At 32.1% G+C, this 17,644-nt stretch overlaps 1 protein-coding gene and 1 pseudogene across 1 annotated transcript; one reads left to right on the top strand and one right to left on the bottom strand.

The window, feature by feature from the left end:
• The first annotated feature begins 512 nt into the window (after positions 1 to 512).
• On the top strand, positions 513 to 1,917 carry LOC113367880 (arfaptin-2-like). The gene is given in 7 exon segments (XM_026609456.1): positions 513 to 948; positions 1,011 to 1,199; positions 1,202 to 1,331; positions 1,400 to 1,515; positions 1,518 to 1,576; positions 1,645 to 1,752; positions 1,846 to 1,917. Coding segments are annotated over 7 exon segments (999 nt in total). The 5' UTR covers positions 513 to 623.
• Positions 1,918 to 3,589: 1,672 nt separating this feature from the next.
• On the bottom strand, positions 3,590 to 13,959 carry LOC113367879 (annotated as a pseudogene).
• Between the last annotated feature and the right edge of the window lie 3,685 nt (positions 13,960 to 17,644).

The raw sequence follows: 17,644 nt of genomic DNA, 5'->3' as shown, positions 1-17,644 counted from the left end.
TTGATAAAAGGGCAATAATAAATTGTTAAAAGTTAGTTTAAATGATATTATATAGGACTGTCTTGTATTGTAACATAATGAATTTTGGAAAAAAATACATTTTTTAGGATATTTTGAATAAATTTAATACCTTAATATATTGCTTTCTTTGATTTGTCTATATTTTGGAGTACGCTATAAGATGTTTTAATTTTTATAATGAAAATAAGGAAATTTTTATGTTTTTAAGAATTTAAAAGTCGTTTCTGTTTAAATAATGAGTGTTGATCTATTCCACAATTTTGCTCTACGCTTCAATTATCTCTACATTCCTCTCTCTATAAATTCGTAAAAGTCTCTCTATGGCGATCAACGTCAAAAAGTCGCTACTTGATTGTTTTTTGTACCAAGAGTTATAATAAATATGTGGATATAAATAATATAACTATTACCCCAGCACTGTCCTTATTATTTTAAGGATAGCAACTAATTCCTATCAACAACAATAAATATTAAGCTCTTGTCCCTAATAAATTGTGCTTGTCTGTGATGTGTCTGCTATATAAAAATTCCCAAGGCAAAAGATAATTATTACTACAGCCCATTAAGTGCTTTACACATTTATATATTTCTATTACCCTGTTATGGCTCAAACAATGACGACATCAAGAAGTGCAGAACGTAGCATTCACGAAATGTTAAAAGACAGTCCGTCCATGAACGAGACTTCAGGGGCTGTACAATCTGGTACGGCGGTGCCCCCGAGTTCATTAAATTTATCCTCGGGCTCTAGGGGTTCTGGAGGTCCTTTCAGTGCACCTGCCACTCCCTTACAGAACGGAGACGCTTTACTGAAAGCTGGTGCTTCAAAAATAGATTCTTTGAAAACTTGGAGTATATCAACATACAAATGTACAAAACAACTTATGTTTGAAAAGCTCGGAAAAAGCACCAGGACTGTGGACACAGGTATATGGTAAATGATTTATGTGGTAAATGACAGTTTACTAACTATGTTTGTGTTTTTTTAGAATTGGAGGCACAAATAGAACAATTAAGAGACACCCAACGCAAGTATTCAAATGTTTTGCGTCTTACAAGAGCGATGTCTGCTCATTTTCACAACGTAGTGCAAACTCAACATGCTTTAGGTGAAGCATTTTCAGAGTTAGCACAGAAAAGTCCTGAACTTCAACAAGAATTTTTATACAATTCGGAAACACAAGAAGTCTGACTAGGAATGGAGAGATTTTGTTAGGGGCTCTTAATTTTTTCACATCATCTGTAAATACTTTATGTAATAAAACTATTGAAGACACTTTGTTGACTATAAGGCAATATGAAATTGCAAGGTAGATAATTAATTCAATACATATAACTAACAAATATATAATTATTCTAATTATCTTTTTTCTTTAAGAGTGGAGTATGATGCCTATCGAAGTGATCTTGAAGTCTTAGTACAGAGCCCGACAACTAATTCAAATACTGCACAGAACCAAGACGAAGTGCAAAAGAATTACCAAAAACATAAAGAGATTTTGAGAAGTTACGTGATGATGTTTCTGTTAAATTAAAATTCTTAGATGAAAATAGGGTAAGCAGTAAAAATTTATTATAACAATATGTATATAAAAATATTTAATGTATTTTTTGGGCTTTCAGATAAAAGTGATGCATAAACAATTGTTATTATTTCACAATGCAATATCTGCATACTTTTCGGGTAATGGTGCTGCTCTTGAAGCCACTTTAAAACAATTCAACATAAAGGTAATAAAAGACACATAGAAATATATATGAATATATAACATTAAAATGAGTTCTTTATCATTATAATGAGTCCTTTATCCTTTTATCCCTTAGATGAAGACACCAAATTCGACAGTACCATCTTGCTTGAACACCAGTAGTAGGACATCACGAATTTATATATAAATGTATAGTGCAATCTGTCCATACAACATTCTGTTTAGTTTTAAGTTTAATCATAATTTATAGACTGCTTTTATTAATTTAGTATAAAGATGCTTACTTTAATTTTAGATTTAAAATATAAACACATGATTCTATTCTATTGCATTCCATGTTAAAATAATTTATCTGTCCTTTATTCCTTTCTAGTCAAATTTAATTATGGTGTTTCACGAATGCGTATAACTAGAAATGTGATTGTTTTATAATATCGATGATTATGAATAATTGTGTGTGATTTTGCATATGGAACTAAAACTTGTATACTGTATCTAAAAATAGTTAACCAGTGTGGTAATTATAAACAAACAATTATTATTGTTCTGTTGTTAATTCTCTTGTATGATTATTTGAATAAATATATTGTCAAATTTGAAAAAGACTCAGTAAATGATTTATATTCGTGCAACTAAATATGGAGACATTTGACAAAGGTTATGAAAAGCACATGGAACATCAATTCAGCAAATTGTGTGATGTTTTCATATTTATTAATTACACAAGGATTAATGTACTTTAGCAAAATTATTACTTCAACAGGATAATCATTGTAACTTAATTTTTCCAAAACTAATGTCGTAAGAACGAATACTTCTCCATGATGCAATTTTGACATCGTTGATTAACATGCACAATAAAAAAAGGATTAACTTACCCTAGAGATTTTGTTCCCTGGATGAAGCCATTTATATAACTTTAAAACTTTTTCATAACCAACGAACATTGACAATAACCACGCCACATTTTCATTTTTACAAACGTTGATTTATGGAATTTTTATACTTTACCTACACGTCATTATATTTATTAACTTAAAATACAATATTTAGTAAAAATCACGTCTTAGTTTTATTAATATAACAAATAATTAATAATTTGTACGTTCACGTTCTCGTAAATGTCACTGAACCACAAGGAAGTTGGATGCAGAAAACTTCAAATGTCAAAAAAGTTTTAAAATTCAAAATGAGTTTTGTGAAGCGGTAAAAAATTCGTTAAATATAAATTAGTAAATAACAAATGTTTAATTAGTTTTAAAATTTAACTTTTCAATTAGTTTTAATTATTTAAAGAAAAATGGTTATACTTATTTATCCATGGGCTTATCTACAGTAAATTTGGGTGATGCCATATTGTGCCAAAATGGGGTAAGCAATTTATTGTTTAAAACATTTATTGTGTATGATTTTTATATCATTTGCGTTTCATAATAATATATCTTGTATTTTGTTTTTTATCTTTTCAGCAATTTTTTTAAATTTCATGTAGTTTTGATAGTTTTTGTTATAGAAGGAATTTTAAATATAAATATTTATTGCAATAAGCCATTTTGTATCAACTGTCAAAAATATATAAATTTAAAAAAAACTAACAATAACTTAAATAAAACAGTTAAATATTACTTGAAAGTTCACTAGTTTAAAAAGTGTAATAATCTTGTTTATGACTTTTAAAGAAAACAGCAAGTAAATATCAGAAATCATAATATTCAATACTAAACCTTAATGAACAATTTCTAAATTAAAGCTAAATATAAAATACTTAAAACAAATTACAATCGACTTTTAACTAAAACTTAATTTATATTCGAGCAAAAATTATACACCTTTTGTAAAATTATCATTTTGGTGCTCAATCTTCTTTATGGATTTTGAATAAACATAAAATTTGTCATGCTTGGTGTTCGTTACAAATACAATCCATAAATATTGAATATAATTACAAATTTAACTTATAAAACCCTGAACATTTTTCTAATTTACACAAACAAAATATACATGTGTAAAAATATTTTACAGCTGACGCTGGATGTAACATGAAATTTCTTAAGACTAAATAATAGTCCAACTTTTATTCATTATGTAAACCTTGTGATCCTTCAGGAACGCACAGGAACATCCTAGCACAAAACAGATTGAACTCACTCGATAGCCTCAAAAGCCATTGAGGTTTATTTTGCCAAGCGATTAACACATAATAAACAGGGACTCCGGATATTATTATTCCAACACCGACAGCCACTTCTAAGGTTGACACGTAACAAGGTAGAGTTACTAGAAAGCCACAGATTATGAAGAATAGAACTGGAAGGACAATGTTGACCTAAAATGTAATTGATTGATTAAAAATCAGGGTTTTTGATATGCGTGTTATTTGAGTACCTTGATGGGTCGATGGGCTGTTGGGTCTTTATACCTCAACCACAATAATCCTGTCACGCTTAGCAAAATAAACAGGGATTCCACAAAACTTACATAGTTTATTAGCATGTAAACATCTTTTATCACAAGTAGAACCAATGTTATAATGCACTGAAAAAATATAATATTATATATATAAATAAATATATATATATATATATATATATATATATATATATATTATTCAGTATTTCATTATTACCATGAATATCAATGATGGCACAGGAGTCAAACGTTTAACATCAATCAAAGCAATTGCCATTGGCAAGTGACCATTTCTTGCTCCAACAAAGAACAACCTAAAAATATTTGAGTCAAACATGGAATAACTATGATAAATTACTAATTATTACCTTGATGAAGCAAAAATGGCTCCATTAAGGCTTCCGAAGTGGAGCATGCAACAAAAAAAGGCATAAGCCATGAAGCCATTCCCAAAGTAACATCACCAAAGGTGACAGCCACAGCCGTGGATGATAAAATAGTATCTCGACTCAGTACTGCAAAATATGACATATTTGCCACCACGTAGATTATCGTCACTAATGGCATGGATATGCAAATTGCTCTTGGAAGATTTCTAATAAACATATACAAAAGGTTAGTTAAATTTTAATTGATGTATTAATTTTTGGTTCAATACTTACTTATAAGGATCCTTCAGTTCCTCGGTAACAAAATTCAAATAATTCCAACCCGAGTATGAAAATAAACCTGAATAAAATGCTAAAGCTATGAAACCTGGTTCTAATTGAGATCCTTCCATTGGATCTTTTAGATTTTCTGTATGGCCAGTAGCTAAAAATTTAAAAAAATGTATAAAATGGTAAGAATTTTTATATATTCGTCTTTATATTACCCAAGTGAACTATTCCGGCTATCACTATAACAATTAAAGCTAATATTTTGGTCCATGTAAAAATGTCCTGAACTCGTGTCACCCATTTTACATTAAAGCAGTTAATAGCAGTCAGCAGACCTAAAAAAATATTATCAATATTAATACTTAATAAAATTGCACTGTATTATCTGACTGAGTTATACAAAACATAAAAATTTACATTTTCTTTTATTAATAGTATTTTTTCTTACAAGTTATGACGGCTGCCAACAACCGGACCGCTACATAAGGGGGCACACAGTCCTTCCAAACCGGTTGCAGAACATTTTCCGCAAAAGTCAAGGCAGTTATGGCATTCCCCGTGGGGACCAAGACAAAAAGGGCCACCCACAAATACAGGAATGAAGGCAGGGCTCCGAAAGCGGCTCCGATGTACGCGTAGTCGCCCCCGGATTTCGGTATCATAGTACCTGGATACAAGGTAAGAGTTAAATATTATATAATAATTGTATAACATTAATTCATTCATGGTTTTAAATCATATGTTGCTAATTAAATGCTAATGGACAAATTCATGTGACGCTAAAAATTAATACATTTTTACAATTATTTGTTTAAATAATTAAAGTTTATCCATGAAATTAGCAGCAATGATCTAATGGACAAGATCTGCTGAGTGTTCTAAATATTAATTAAATAAATTATTATAAAATTATTATTTAAGAAAAAACATATATATTAAAATATATACATGATTGATCTAATTCATTTTAACAAATTTAAAAAAAATTAATGAAAATATTTAAGAAAATAGTCACCAATAAATATGGGTAATAAAATATATTTTTTTTTTAAATTTAACATTAACCTTATTTCAATAATTATTTATAAATTATTTATTTCTATCATTTATATTATTACCAGACCTGGCAAACGTTGTTTTGCTAAGTAAGGTATATTCTAAACAATTTCTAGAAAATCAAAAATGTTAATACTTTATTCTAATGTAGAGCGATGAATTTAAGGTCATTTCTAAAGTGTAAAAGAAAGCAATGAATGTTTTTACTATCCATTTTTTACCACTTGTTTATTAATATTATCAGAATACAAAACAAAAATTAAAAAATAAAAAAGTTGAAAATTGTAAAAACTGCCAGCTGGTCTCAAATAATTGGCACATCGGAAATGCAAAAAATAAAAAGATTATTAATCTACAATGATGTCGCAATCGCCCGAACTAGCGATGAGTAAAAAATTTTTTTTTACAAATTGGCGACTGTTTGAAAAAAAAGTTTTTTTCAAACTGTTTTTTTTTTACTGTGTAGGCGTATGGCAACGTCGCCGTCGTAAGGGTCGTGCCGGATGGCGCGTATGGATTGCTCAACAGGCAGTCGGTCCCGGGTTCTGGTCGCGATAAGTTATCTATGTACATAAACTGCTAATAAACTATTATTATAAATTATCATACGCATTTCATTGGTAGTATACCAAAGTGGTGACCCCGACGTGATTTAGTGTGTGTGTGTTAATTTTAAATGAATTCTCGTGCGAAAAAGTTAAGTGCAGTGGAAAACATGAGTACGCCAGTAGTAGTGCCCCGCGATAACGTAAATTTGCCACATTTTTACGAGCAGGACCCAGAGTTGTGGTTTGCTTTAGCGGAAAGTGTGTTTGTGCACGCTAATGTGAAGGATGAAAGTTCAAAATTTCATACGGTCGTTAGTAAGTTGGACCCGCGGTATGCGTCAGAAGTTCGCAATATAATTCTGAAACCCCCTAAAGATAATCCATATAGTGCGTTGAAAAAGGAATTGTTGAAACGGTATGGCATTTCCGATGAAACAAAGCTACGCCAGTTGTTGGAAGGTCAGGAAATGGGTGATAGAACTCCATCACAGTTTTTACGGCACCTACGCTCATTAGCGGGTTCAGCTGTTTCAAAAGAAATGCTGAACCTAATGTGGTCGTCGCGATTGCCTACGCATGTGCAAGCATTAATATCTATACGGGAAAACAGTGACATAGATTCGAATGCGAAAGCCGCCGACAGAATTATGGAATTAGAGACAGCATCGGGTGCAACAACAATGGCGATTGCAAGCACATCAGCGCACGACGATTTTTACGGCAACCTCGCGTCAGAATTGCGGAACATGCGAGCCGAGATTTCTGACTTGAGAAAACAGGTAGAGGATCGACGAGACGGTTCATCCCTTCGCCGTAAGCGCAGATCGCGTACGCCCGCAAGTACTCGGTCAGGTTCGGAAGAGCGCGTACGAACGCTTTGCGAATATCATCGACGGTTCGGTCGGAATGCAATGAGATGTCGATCGCCGTGCGACATGCGTTCGGAAAACTCCGTGGGCCATCGTTATTAGCGGCAAACGATTTACGCCCAGAGAGACAGATAAGCCGCCGTGTTTGCCTAAGTGACAGAAAGAGTCAGGTGTCGTACCTGATTGATACGGGGTCGGACGTTTCAGCGTTTCCGCGCTCATTATTATGCAATCCAAATAGGAAGAGGATTGCATACCAGCTAGCCGCCGCAAATAATACGACTATTGCAACCTATGGTACGGTGGCAATGGTGGTTGATCTTGGGCTACGTCGCGACCTGTCATGGAACTTCATTATAGCAGACGTTACGCAACCAATAATTGGTGTAGATTTTCTCGCTTACTACGGTTTGATTGTGGATGTGAAAAATCGTCAAATAACGGATGCTATGACAGGATTAACGGCGCAGGCGGATATTGCAGCGGGATCAATAGCGACTATAAAGGTGGTAACTGGTTCAACAGCGTACCATAAGTTGCTTGAAAAGTTTCCTGGTTTAACACGACCAGACGGCGCTGTTAGGTTACGCAAGCACGCGACGCAACACCATATAGAAACCAGTCCTGGACCGCCGGTGGTTCAAAAACCTCGGAGATTAGCTCCGGACAGACTCATTGCTGCTAGAAAGGAGTTTGAAGCTATGCTGAAATTAGGAACGGCTCGACCATCGAAAAGTTGTTGGGCAGCCCCGCTACATATGGTTCCAAAAGGATGTGATGAGTGGCGTCCATGTGGCGATTATAGAGGTTTGAATGCGCGAACGAAGCCTGACAAATATCCAGTACGCCATATTCATGATTTCGCCCAAGCCTTAGACGGAAAAACTATATTCTCGACTATAGACTTGGTGAAAGCGTTTAACCAAATTCCGGTGGCGGAAGAAGATATTGCAAAAACCGCTATTACAACACCGTTTGGACTATATGAGTTTCCGTACATGACGTTTGGATTGCGCAACGCCGCGCAAACATTCCAGAGATTTATCGATGAGGTGTTGCAAGGGTTAGATTTTTGTTACGCCTACATCGATGACATTCTTGTAGCTTCGTCGTCCGAGGAAGAACATATGGCGCACCTAGAGACACTGTTTGGTAAACTTCTGGAATTTGGAGTGGTAATAAACCCATCTAAATGTGTGTTCGGCCAAACAAGTGTGAAGTTTTTGGGATATGAGGTGTCGGCTGAGGGTACTCGCCCCTTGCCAGAGAAGGTTGAAGCTATTAGGACATTCACAAAGCCAGCAACAACGCAAGAGCTGAGGCGGTTTTTGGGCATGCTAAACTTTTATAGAAGGTTCATACCAAATGCCGCTCAAATTCAAGCACCGTTGAATGAGTTTCTGCGTGGAGATCCGAAGAGCAAAACCCCGGTAGAGTGGACAGCGCATACGTCAGCTGCTTTTGAAGCGTGTAAGGAGAGTCTGGCTCAAGCAGCACTACTATCCCACCCACACGCAAATGCTCATTTAGCTATTTTCTGCGACGCTTCAGAACATTCCATTGGAGCCTCATTGCAGCAGCAGGTCGCTAACAGCTGGCAACCCTTGGCATTCTTTTCGCGAAAACTGAGCACAACGGAACGGAAATACGCGACTTACGATCGTGAACTACTTGCAGTGTATGAAGCGGTGAAATACTTTCGTCACATGGTTGAGGCAAGAACTTTTACAATTTTTACTGACCATAAACCAATAGTGTTCGCATTTGTCAAGAAGGATAGTCAGTGTTCGCCTCGTCAATTCCGATATTTAGACTTTATCGCCCAATTTTCGACCGATGTACGTCATATGTCGGGAGAGAAAAATGTTGTCGCCGACGCATTATCGCGGGTGGAGTCTTTAAGAAGTGCCGAAATAGATATGAAGTTATTAGCAGCGGAGCAGAGAATAGATGAAGAAATAGCTAAGTTGCGCACCGAAAACAACACGTCGCTCAAACTGAAACTTATTCGATTTGAGGACCAAGACGTGTCAGTCTTGTGCGACATTTCTACGCGAACAGCTAGACCGTATGTTCCAACAAAGTTACGGCGGGCGGTGTTTGATAGCTTACACGGATTGTCACACCCCGGTATGAATGCTACGATCAAGCTAGTTACACAAAGATATGTGTGGCCGTACATCAAACGGGATTGCCGCGAGTGGGCTCGATGTTGCGTCGCATGTCAGCGTGCAAAAGTCAGTAGGCACGTGCAGGCCCCAACTGGACAATTTGAACTTCCATCGGGTAGATTTGAGCACGTGCATATCGATATAGTGATAATGCCATTGTCAGAAGGATATCGGTATTGCCTTACATGCGTCGACAGATTTTCGAGATGGCCGGAAGCAATTCCAATCAGAGACCAAGAAGCCTCCACCGTAGCGCGAGCCTTCTATTCTAATTGGATTGCAAGATTTGGTATACCGCTGCGGCTGACGTCGGACCAAGGAAGGCAGTTCGAGTCACGAATATTCAGTGAATTAAATCAGCTGCTTGGCACGAGTCATTACAAGACTACGGCATACCATCCCGAAGCCAATGGGATGGTTGAAAGATTCCACCGCCAGCTCAAAGCAGCTATCAGATGCCATAGCAGTGAAAGATGGACAGAAATATTACCGACGGTTATGTTAGGAATTCGTGCAGCATGGAAAGAGGATCTGCAAGCTACTGTTGCGGAAATGGTATATGGCGAAGCCTTGCGATTGCCTGGACCAATGCTACACGTAACACCGACGAGTAATTACGGCGAGAGAAACTTTGTAAATAACCTGCGGGACCACATGCAAAATATATGCCCCATCAACGGAACGCGACATGGCCAGAAGAGAACATTTGTGTTCAAAGATTTAGCGACTGCGGAGAGCGTTTTCGTTCGAAACGACGGCCCAAAGAGACCTCTGCAGAATCCATATGAAGGTCCCTTTGAGGTAAAGTCCAGATCAGCAAAGTCTTTTGTGGTATGTATGCGTGGCAAAGATGTCACCATATCTATCGACCGTTTGAAGCCAGCATACACACTAGCACCAGAAGAAAATGCTGAATCCGTTCCGTCGCAGTCTAATGAGATTCCGCAAACAATCCAGCGAGAATCTGACAACAACAGCAGATCTCAGCCGTTGAGCCCGACAGAGCCTGAGCCAGTTGCACAACCAAACTCTTCAACAAGACGAGGACGCCGAGTTCGGTTTCCGGATTTTTGGCAGGCCGGATTTTCGTGAACTTCGTCACTAGAGGGGGAGTACTGTAGGCGTATGGCAACGTCGCCGTCGTAAGGGTCGTGCCGGATGGCGCGTATGGATTGCTCAACAGGCAGTCGGTCCCGGGTTCTGGTCGCGATAAGTTATCTATGTACATAAACTGCTAATAAACTATTATTATAAATTATCATACGCATTTCATTGGTAGTATACCAAAAATGTTTTTTTGAGATTTTCGGATTTTTTGAAAATAGTAAAAATTGGAATTTGGGGATAATCCTAGTTCGGGCTATAGATAGGTCTATAAACAAGACTCTCTGTACATTTCAAGTAGATTTCGAGAAATCGTGTCAACAGTACTGAAAAAGTCTGTTCTGAGAAAAACGCATTTAAATTTTGCGTGAAGCCAAACCAGTATGGAGACCGAGTCAGTAAAATGCCTATATCTCCGAAAATAATTCAAATTTTCAAAAACCTTCTCGTATCCACATTCTTAGATAGGTAAACTTTGAAAATATGAAATAAAAAAAATCGAGTTTTTTGAATTTCTACACTAGAATACCCCCTTAATAATACAATACTCATTGTCTGTTTTTGTAAATTTAATCCTATAAAAATCTTTAAAATCAGGTCAATTTATTTCCGTACTTTTATAAACTGATTTTCGTACATTGTATAAAGTGTGAATAGTTGTCATATAAATCGAACACGCGAAGACCATGTTGTTTTAAAAATACCTTAGAAAGTTTATTATTAGAATAGGATTTATGGCATTATTTAATTTGCAAAATAACTACATACAATGTAACCGATAGCGAATGTTTTTGTAGCACATGCCAGTTTCAATCAATGAAACTAATTATATTCTACAACTTGGTTTTCAAAAAGAAAAATCTTATAAAAAACAGTAATGTTTATTTTCGTATTTTAATTCCATAACCAGGGCCTCCTTTTGGCCGCTCGTTCCTGGTCAATTATTCTCAATTGTCGGTCGGCTGTCAGTTTATTGTCCTGATCTAATAAAACAGATTGACACACAATAATATTATTGCACAATAGATAATCGCAATGGCAAATATTTAATTTGCAAAATTTTATGCACCATTATCCTTTTTACAAATTCACTCGTTCTATTGTAGTAATACAACTCATATAAAACAGCTCCTTAATCAAAGGTGTCAATGAAACCTTTATTAATAACAATTTGTTCGAGTATATAAATAAATACAGTTTTTATCTGTGTGTTTATTGAGATAATTTGTTTTTTATGTAGGAAGTACCCCGTGGACTTTAAACAAACAATATCTGAATATAAATAAACAATTTTATGGGGCTTATCTCATTTTAATAGCCATGTAGACAAGTCGTCTAGCCACCAGTTTTTATATTGCTAATTGTTATCAATGCATTAATTTATTTATAAACTTCAATACATTTTATCACGAAAATATAAGTAACTAGGTGTAAGTGGCATTGTGCCTTGAGGAAAATTGCATCTTGTTGACTTTATCAATAACAATTAGAATTAGCTATTTGGATAAAATGTTCATCTGTTTGGGAAATAAACATTTCGCTTTCATTAGAAACAATTTTCAAATGTTATCTTCCAGACTTCTTTCCAGCAGATTTAGAATTTTTAAAAGCGATCCAAGATTGCGGGCTAAAACGTGGACACAAAATTTAACATTTTTTGGTATTTACAAAAGAAACGGCTTGGTCGATCGTTGCACACAGGCTTTTAAATTTTTAAAATTGGTCCAGCCGTTTTAGAGAAAACTTAGACAAAAGGTGAAAAATCGGCTCACATACATACACAAACAAACATTTTTCCCTAAATTCGATTCAGAATAACTGAAAACGTCAAGATAACATAATTTTAACAAATACCATTTTTTGGCCAAAACATAACACATTTAGCAGGAAAACCACCGGGTTGCATTCCATAATAAGTCTTGAAAAAACATAACTTAATAACAATTTAAAGGTCTGAATTATAATACATATAAAAATGTTATGTTTCCTATTACATAAATATTTTCCATTCAATTTATTAATGAGCAATTCCGAAATAACAATGGAATGTTTTGCTTATTTTGGACTCCATGTAAGTCTTAAAGATTCTCATCAGATAATCCAAACACACATTGTTCTATATATTTAATTTACAAATAGAACTGGAGGTAAAAATTTGTAAAATCAATGAAGAAAAAATTCATTCAACAATCATACGATTTTAGATTCTTGATAAAATTTAAGGGCCGATTCTCGGATAAAATAGAAATGTTAAGGGTCTATCTTCGTATGAGTTGGTAGTAATAAATTGTCAAAATGCTTTGTATTTGCTGTGCGATCAGACGTTTTACATATAAAACTTCACTTAGTGTAATCAATAAAGATGAACTTATGATAAAATTGTTATTTGTAGCAACTTTTTGACAGTTTGTCGCTACAAATTCATACGAAGATAGACCCATAACATATCTATATTATTGGAAAATTCTCTCCTGGATATTTAGAATCCAGAGAAGAGTTACAGTTAGGAGGAAGAAAAATGAAAAACAAATCTTCTTCTTATGTTTGCGTACCCAAACATTTCTTTCGATTGTTTTCCCGACGTTTTTCGTTATATTTAAACTATTTCGTTACTACTATTTGACAAGTTCATCGACTCATCTGATGTTTTTCTACTAATTCTGGACGCAGTCCAACTTTTTTTTATAGTCGCCTTACAAACCACCTTGCAAAATCACAAGAATCCGTTTATAAATATTATGTTCAAACTATCTTAGTAAACCAGACATTTTCTAAAAACAATTTATGTTCATGTTCATAATTTCTGAAACGTCAAACTAGTACCACCTAATTCCGCGTAGCACAGGGCGCCAACCATCGACAGCACCCCCGAGAGCACCCAGACAATCAGCGCCTGTCCAACGGACCCGGAATACATCAGGACCCCCTGGGGCTCACGAAAATCCCCGATCCGACTATAATACCGACAATTATAGCTATTCCGTCCCATACTCCTAATTGTTTTTGCATTTTAACACATTCTGTGAACTTGGTCCGCTTGTCATCCTGCAAAGGTTGGCATTCCTTACTCGTACCCGCCGCGAAGTTGTCCTTGGACGGAAGATGGTGCAAGTTGACGCGGAGGTCTGAATTTCCGATGCCGACACTTTCGCCATTTTGTATTGACTTTGTTACAGTTAATTGACTTGTGAATGATCATTAATTTGACTAAACTATATAGTAGGTGGTATCAAAAATATTGGCTAATATTTGGAATGGTTTGGCTTGTGGAAAGTGTGTTTTCTTTGGTCTTGCTTGTCAGATTTGGGTCATTAATCTGGACAAAGGAAAGAAGGTATAGAAACAATAATAAACTATTTAAGTACAATATAATTCCATAGTAACAAATATACGCTTTATAAATACTTAAACATTATTTGAATGTATTTAAAAAAAAAATCTTAAATCCCGTGTACTTTTTTGACTTTGTTATACTTAATGTACTAACACTTAAATTTTATTTAGGAATCTTGTGTGAAACTATAATCTGATACAACCAATGGAAGTCGCAGATTAAAATGGAATTAATGGACTAAATAAAAAGTATGGAATTAATGGACTAAACAAAATAAAAAGTTCAAAAGGATGATTTACAATGTTATATATATTTCTATCTGGCCACCTCTGCTAATGGCAATAAAAGTCTATTTGCACAGTCGTAAAATAAAAGGTAATTTTCGAATACACGAGCTTTTCAAAAGCTGTACTTTGTGTGCCAAGTGATAATTTATAATCATTTGCACAATCCACAAATATTTGATATCGATTCAAATTATTATTAGAAATAGATTCTATTAGGAGATTCTAAACTCTTTTTGCATTTGCTTATAACCTGTTAACATGCAAATAACTATTAAAAATAGAAAAATAAAAAAAAATATTTTGTACATATTATGTACTACATAAATGACAATAAGTAGAAGTTACCAGAATTAAAATAATACAATTTAGTAAAAGTAAATAGAACAAAAAAAAAAAAATACAAGAAAATACAGTAACATAAAAATATATAGTAAGTTTAAGTATATTTAAAAATAACAAAACATAGTTATAAAAATAAATTTCTTTGTGGGTGAGTTCTTTTAAGTGTTTTTGAAAGGTTTTGTCCTTTAAAAAGCTTTTTTCTTATAAATACATTGAATAAGTATAAGATAAATTCAAATAATAACTGTAATCTTGCATATAATTTTACTGTAATTTTAAACTTGCAAAATAGCAAGATAAGAATTTACATAAATTATGAGTATTTATAAATTATAATTCTCATTTTTTAATCCATCATCAAGTTTCTATTGTAAAATATATTTTAAATAAATTTGGCAATTTACTGAAAGAATTTAAAGTAAAAATTATTAATTTCAACACAATAGTTCAGTTTATAATATAAAGAATTATTAATGCAAAAAAATTTAGAACACAGATAATTTTATAAATTATTAACCCCAATAATTTAAAAAAGTGCACATTATAAGAAATATTTTAAACAAATTTTGTAAATTCTATCTATTGTATTTAATTTACTAAATAATAGTGCTAAAAGTTTAAATTATAAAGAATATTTTAAACAAATTTAGTAAATTTTCTGATTGATATCTAATTTACCAAAATAAGTGATGCAAAAACATTATATTTTTCAGTCTAAACTATATTATATATAATCTTTCAAACATATTTGTTAAATTATCTGAATTATATGTAATTTGCTAAATATTTGAAAATGCAAAAAGAATTTTATAAATTATTATATTAAATTTCTATTCTAGTCAATTTGAGCTATAAAGTGAAGAAATATTTAAACAATTTTGGTAAATTATTTTTTGTAATTAAATTCCTGACATTTAATAGAATGCAAAAAGAATTGAAAAACAAGAGAATTTTATAAATTTTAATATATTAAATATCGATTATCATATTTAACAATTTGTAAATGCAAAAAGAGTATAATCGATAATTATGAATCCCAATAAAAATAATATAAAGAACTTTTCAAGCATGTTTTGTAATTTACTAATATTTTAAATAATGTTAAAATAATTGAAAGCATAAAAATAATATTATTATTATTAAAAAAACTGTTAATATGATTTTATAAATCGAGTACTTTTGATAATTTATTATTAATATTAACATAAATTTATATAATTTCAAAATAAATTAGTAAAATATTTGCTTGAACTTTAATAGTTCAAATTAAACAATTAAATGAAATAATTTAACACACTTAATAAAAAGAATAAGTATTAAGTATCCTTTATAAAAAAAAATAACTCTTGAACACTTATATATTAATATTAAAAAATTAGAAAAGTTCCTTCTTCAAACTATTTATTTAACTTAATTATTTATTAAAAATATGCATAATTTAATAAGGTTTTTTAATAAAAAAAGATATAAACATACAATCAGACAATCTGTTCTGAATTTATTAGTATTTACATAATTAACTTATATTAAATCAATAGTAATTAACATGATTATTTAAGCATGATATTACTTTTAATAAATTACCCTTATTGTAAATTGAATAGATAAATAAAACATATAAAATATTTATATAAATAATATAAAATACACAATACTACCTTATAAATAATCCTAGTATTCCTATAACCTAAAAATTCCAGCCCGACCGGCTTTTACACAAAACACCAAAAAACATACAAAACACTAATTCAACACTTTCATCAACTAAAATCACACAAATTATCACTAATTAAATAATCACTTTGTTGCATTCATTATAAATTAATTAAAATCACCGACACAAAATTTTAAAATAATTTAATCCTGTCAAAAATATTTTTAATATCGATCAGAGTATTGTCCAGAGAAATTTAGTAATCGAATGCTCATTTTTTGGCCGTTCATATTTTAATTTTGATATTTATTTGTAGATATGAAATACACGTGGTTTTGAGTAAATAGTTTAACCTTACTTACTACTGTGTCGGTGAGAAAATGCAAATAAAGAAACGAGGAGCCATATGGACGGATAACGGTGCCAGCAGAACGTGGTGGAGTCCTACTGACAAAGGTTCTCAAACTAAAAAATAATAAAAGAATGATAATCAATAAGTATTGGTAAATGAGGTAAATTTTTTTGAAACATTATTGTACAACAAAAGAGCTTTTATTTGGTATTAACCAAATAGAACTTAATTGTAAAAGCAAATTGGCGGATGTAAAATGTTCATAAGAATCACTCATAATTTTGAGTTTTTGTCTAAAGTAGCCTTATAATTTGCTATGTGTTTTTGTAATTTTATTCATCAATTACTCTTATTGCATAATTACTTTTGCAATTTATTGCCTATCTAATTAAATTTATGTTTATATTGATTTATTATTTTTTTAATTTATTTAATAACTGTCAATATCAGGTCGCCATTTTGTTATTAAAAACAGTCACAATTTATGTTTGCCAACTGTTAGCCAAAAAAAATTTGGCGCGACTTTAAAATAAAATTGCGACAAATTACGATTAAATTAAAATAACTATCGTTTAAATTGTTTAAAAAAAATATTGTCAAGTATTAGTTATGACGGTTGCTTTTAGCAAAAGAAATAATTGATAGAGAGAATGTTTATTAACACTTTATCTCTATAAAAACTATATTTTTAATTAGATGAAAAATGAAAATTTTATGCATAATAATAATAACATATTATGCCTAAATTTTTAATAATAAGCAGTAAAAATTAATGTATTATTTTAGGTGAAAAACTCATCTTAAGTAAAAAAGTAAAAATAACGTTATTAAATTGTTATCAATTTGAATTATTGTCAAAATAATTCGTAAATTTGGATACTAAACATTAAAATCACAGATAATACGAATACTATCACTATGTTTACCTAAATTTTACATAAATAATGACTTTTATATAAATAGTTACATGAATAATAAATTAAGAAAGTAATTAATTATAAATATAATTACAAAAAAAACACAGTTATAAGACTACTTTTTAAAAATAAAACTGAATTATAAGTAATTCTAATAAGCTGAAGAATAATTTAAAAATAATCTACATTTATACAAATAATGTTTAAATTAA

This window comes from Ctenocephalides felis, unplaced genomic scaffold, assembly GCF_003426905.1.
Source record: "Ctenocephalides felis isolate EL2017-DRISC unplaced genomic scaffold, ASM342690v1 CF-g0.4_SCAFFOLD_01170, whole genome shotgun sequence".
NCBI lineage: Eukaryota > Metazoa > Arthropoda > Insecta > Siphonaptera > Pulicidae > Ctenocephalides > Ctenocephalides felis.
This window is presented reverse-complemented; position numbering and strand designations above follow the sequence as displayed.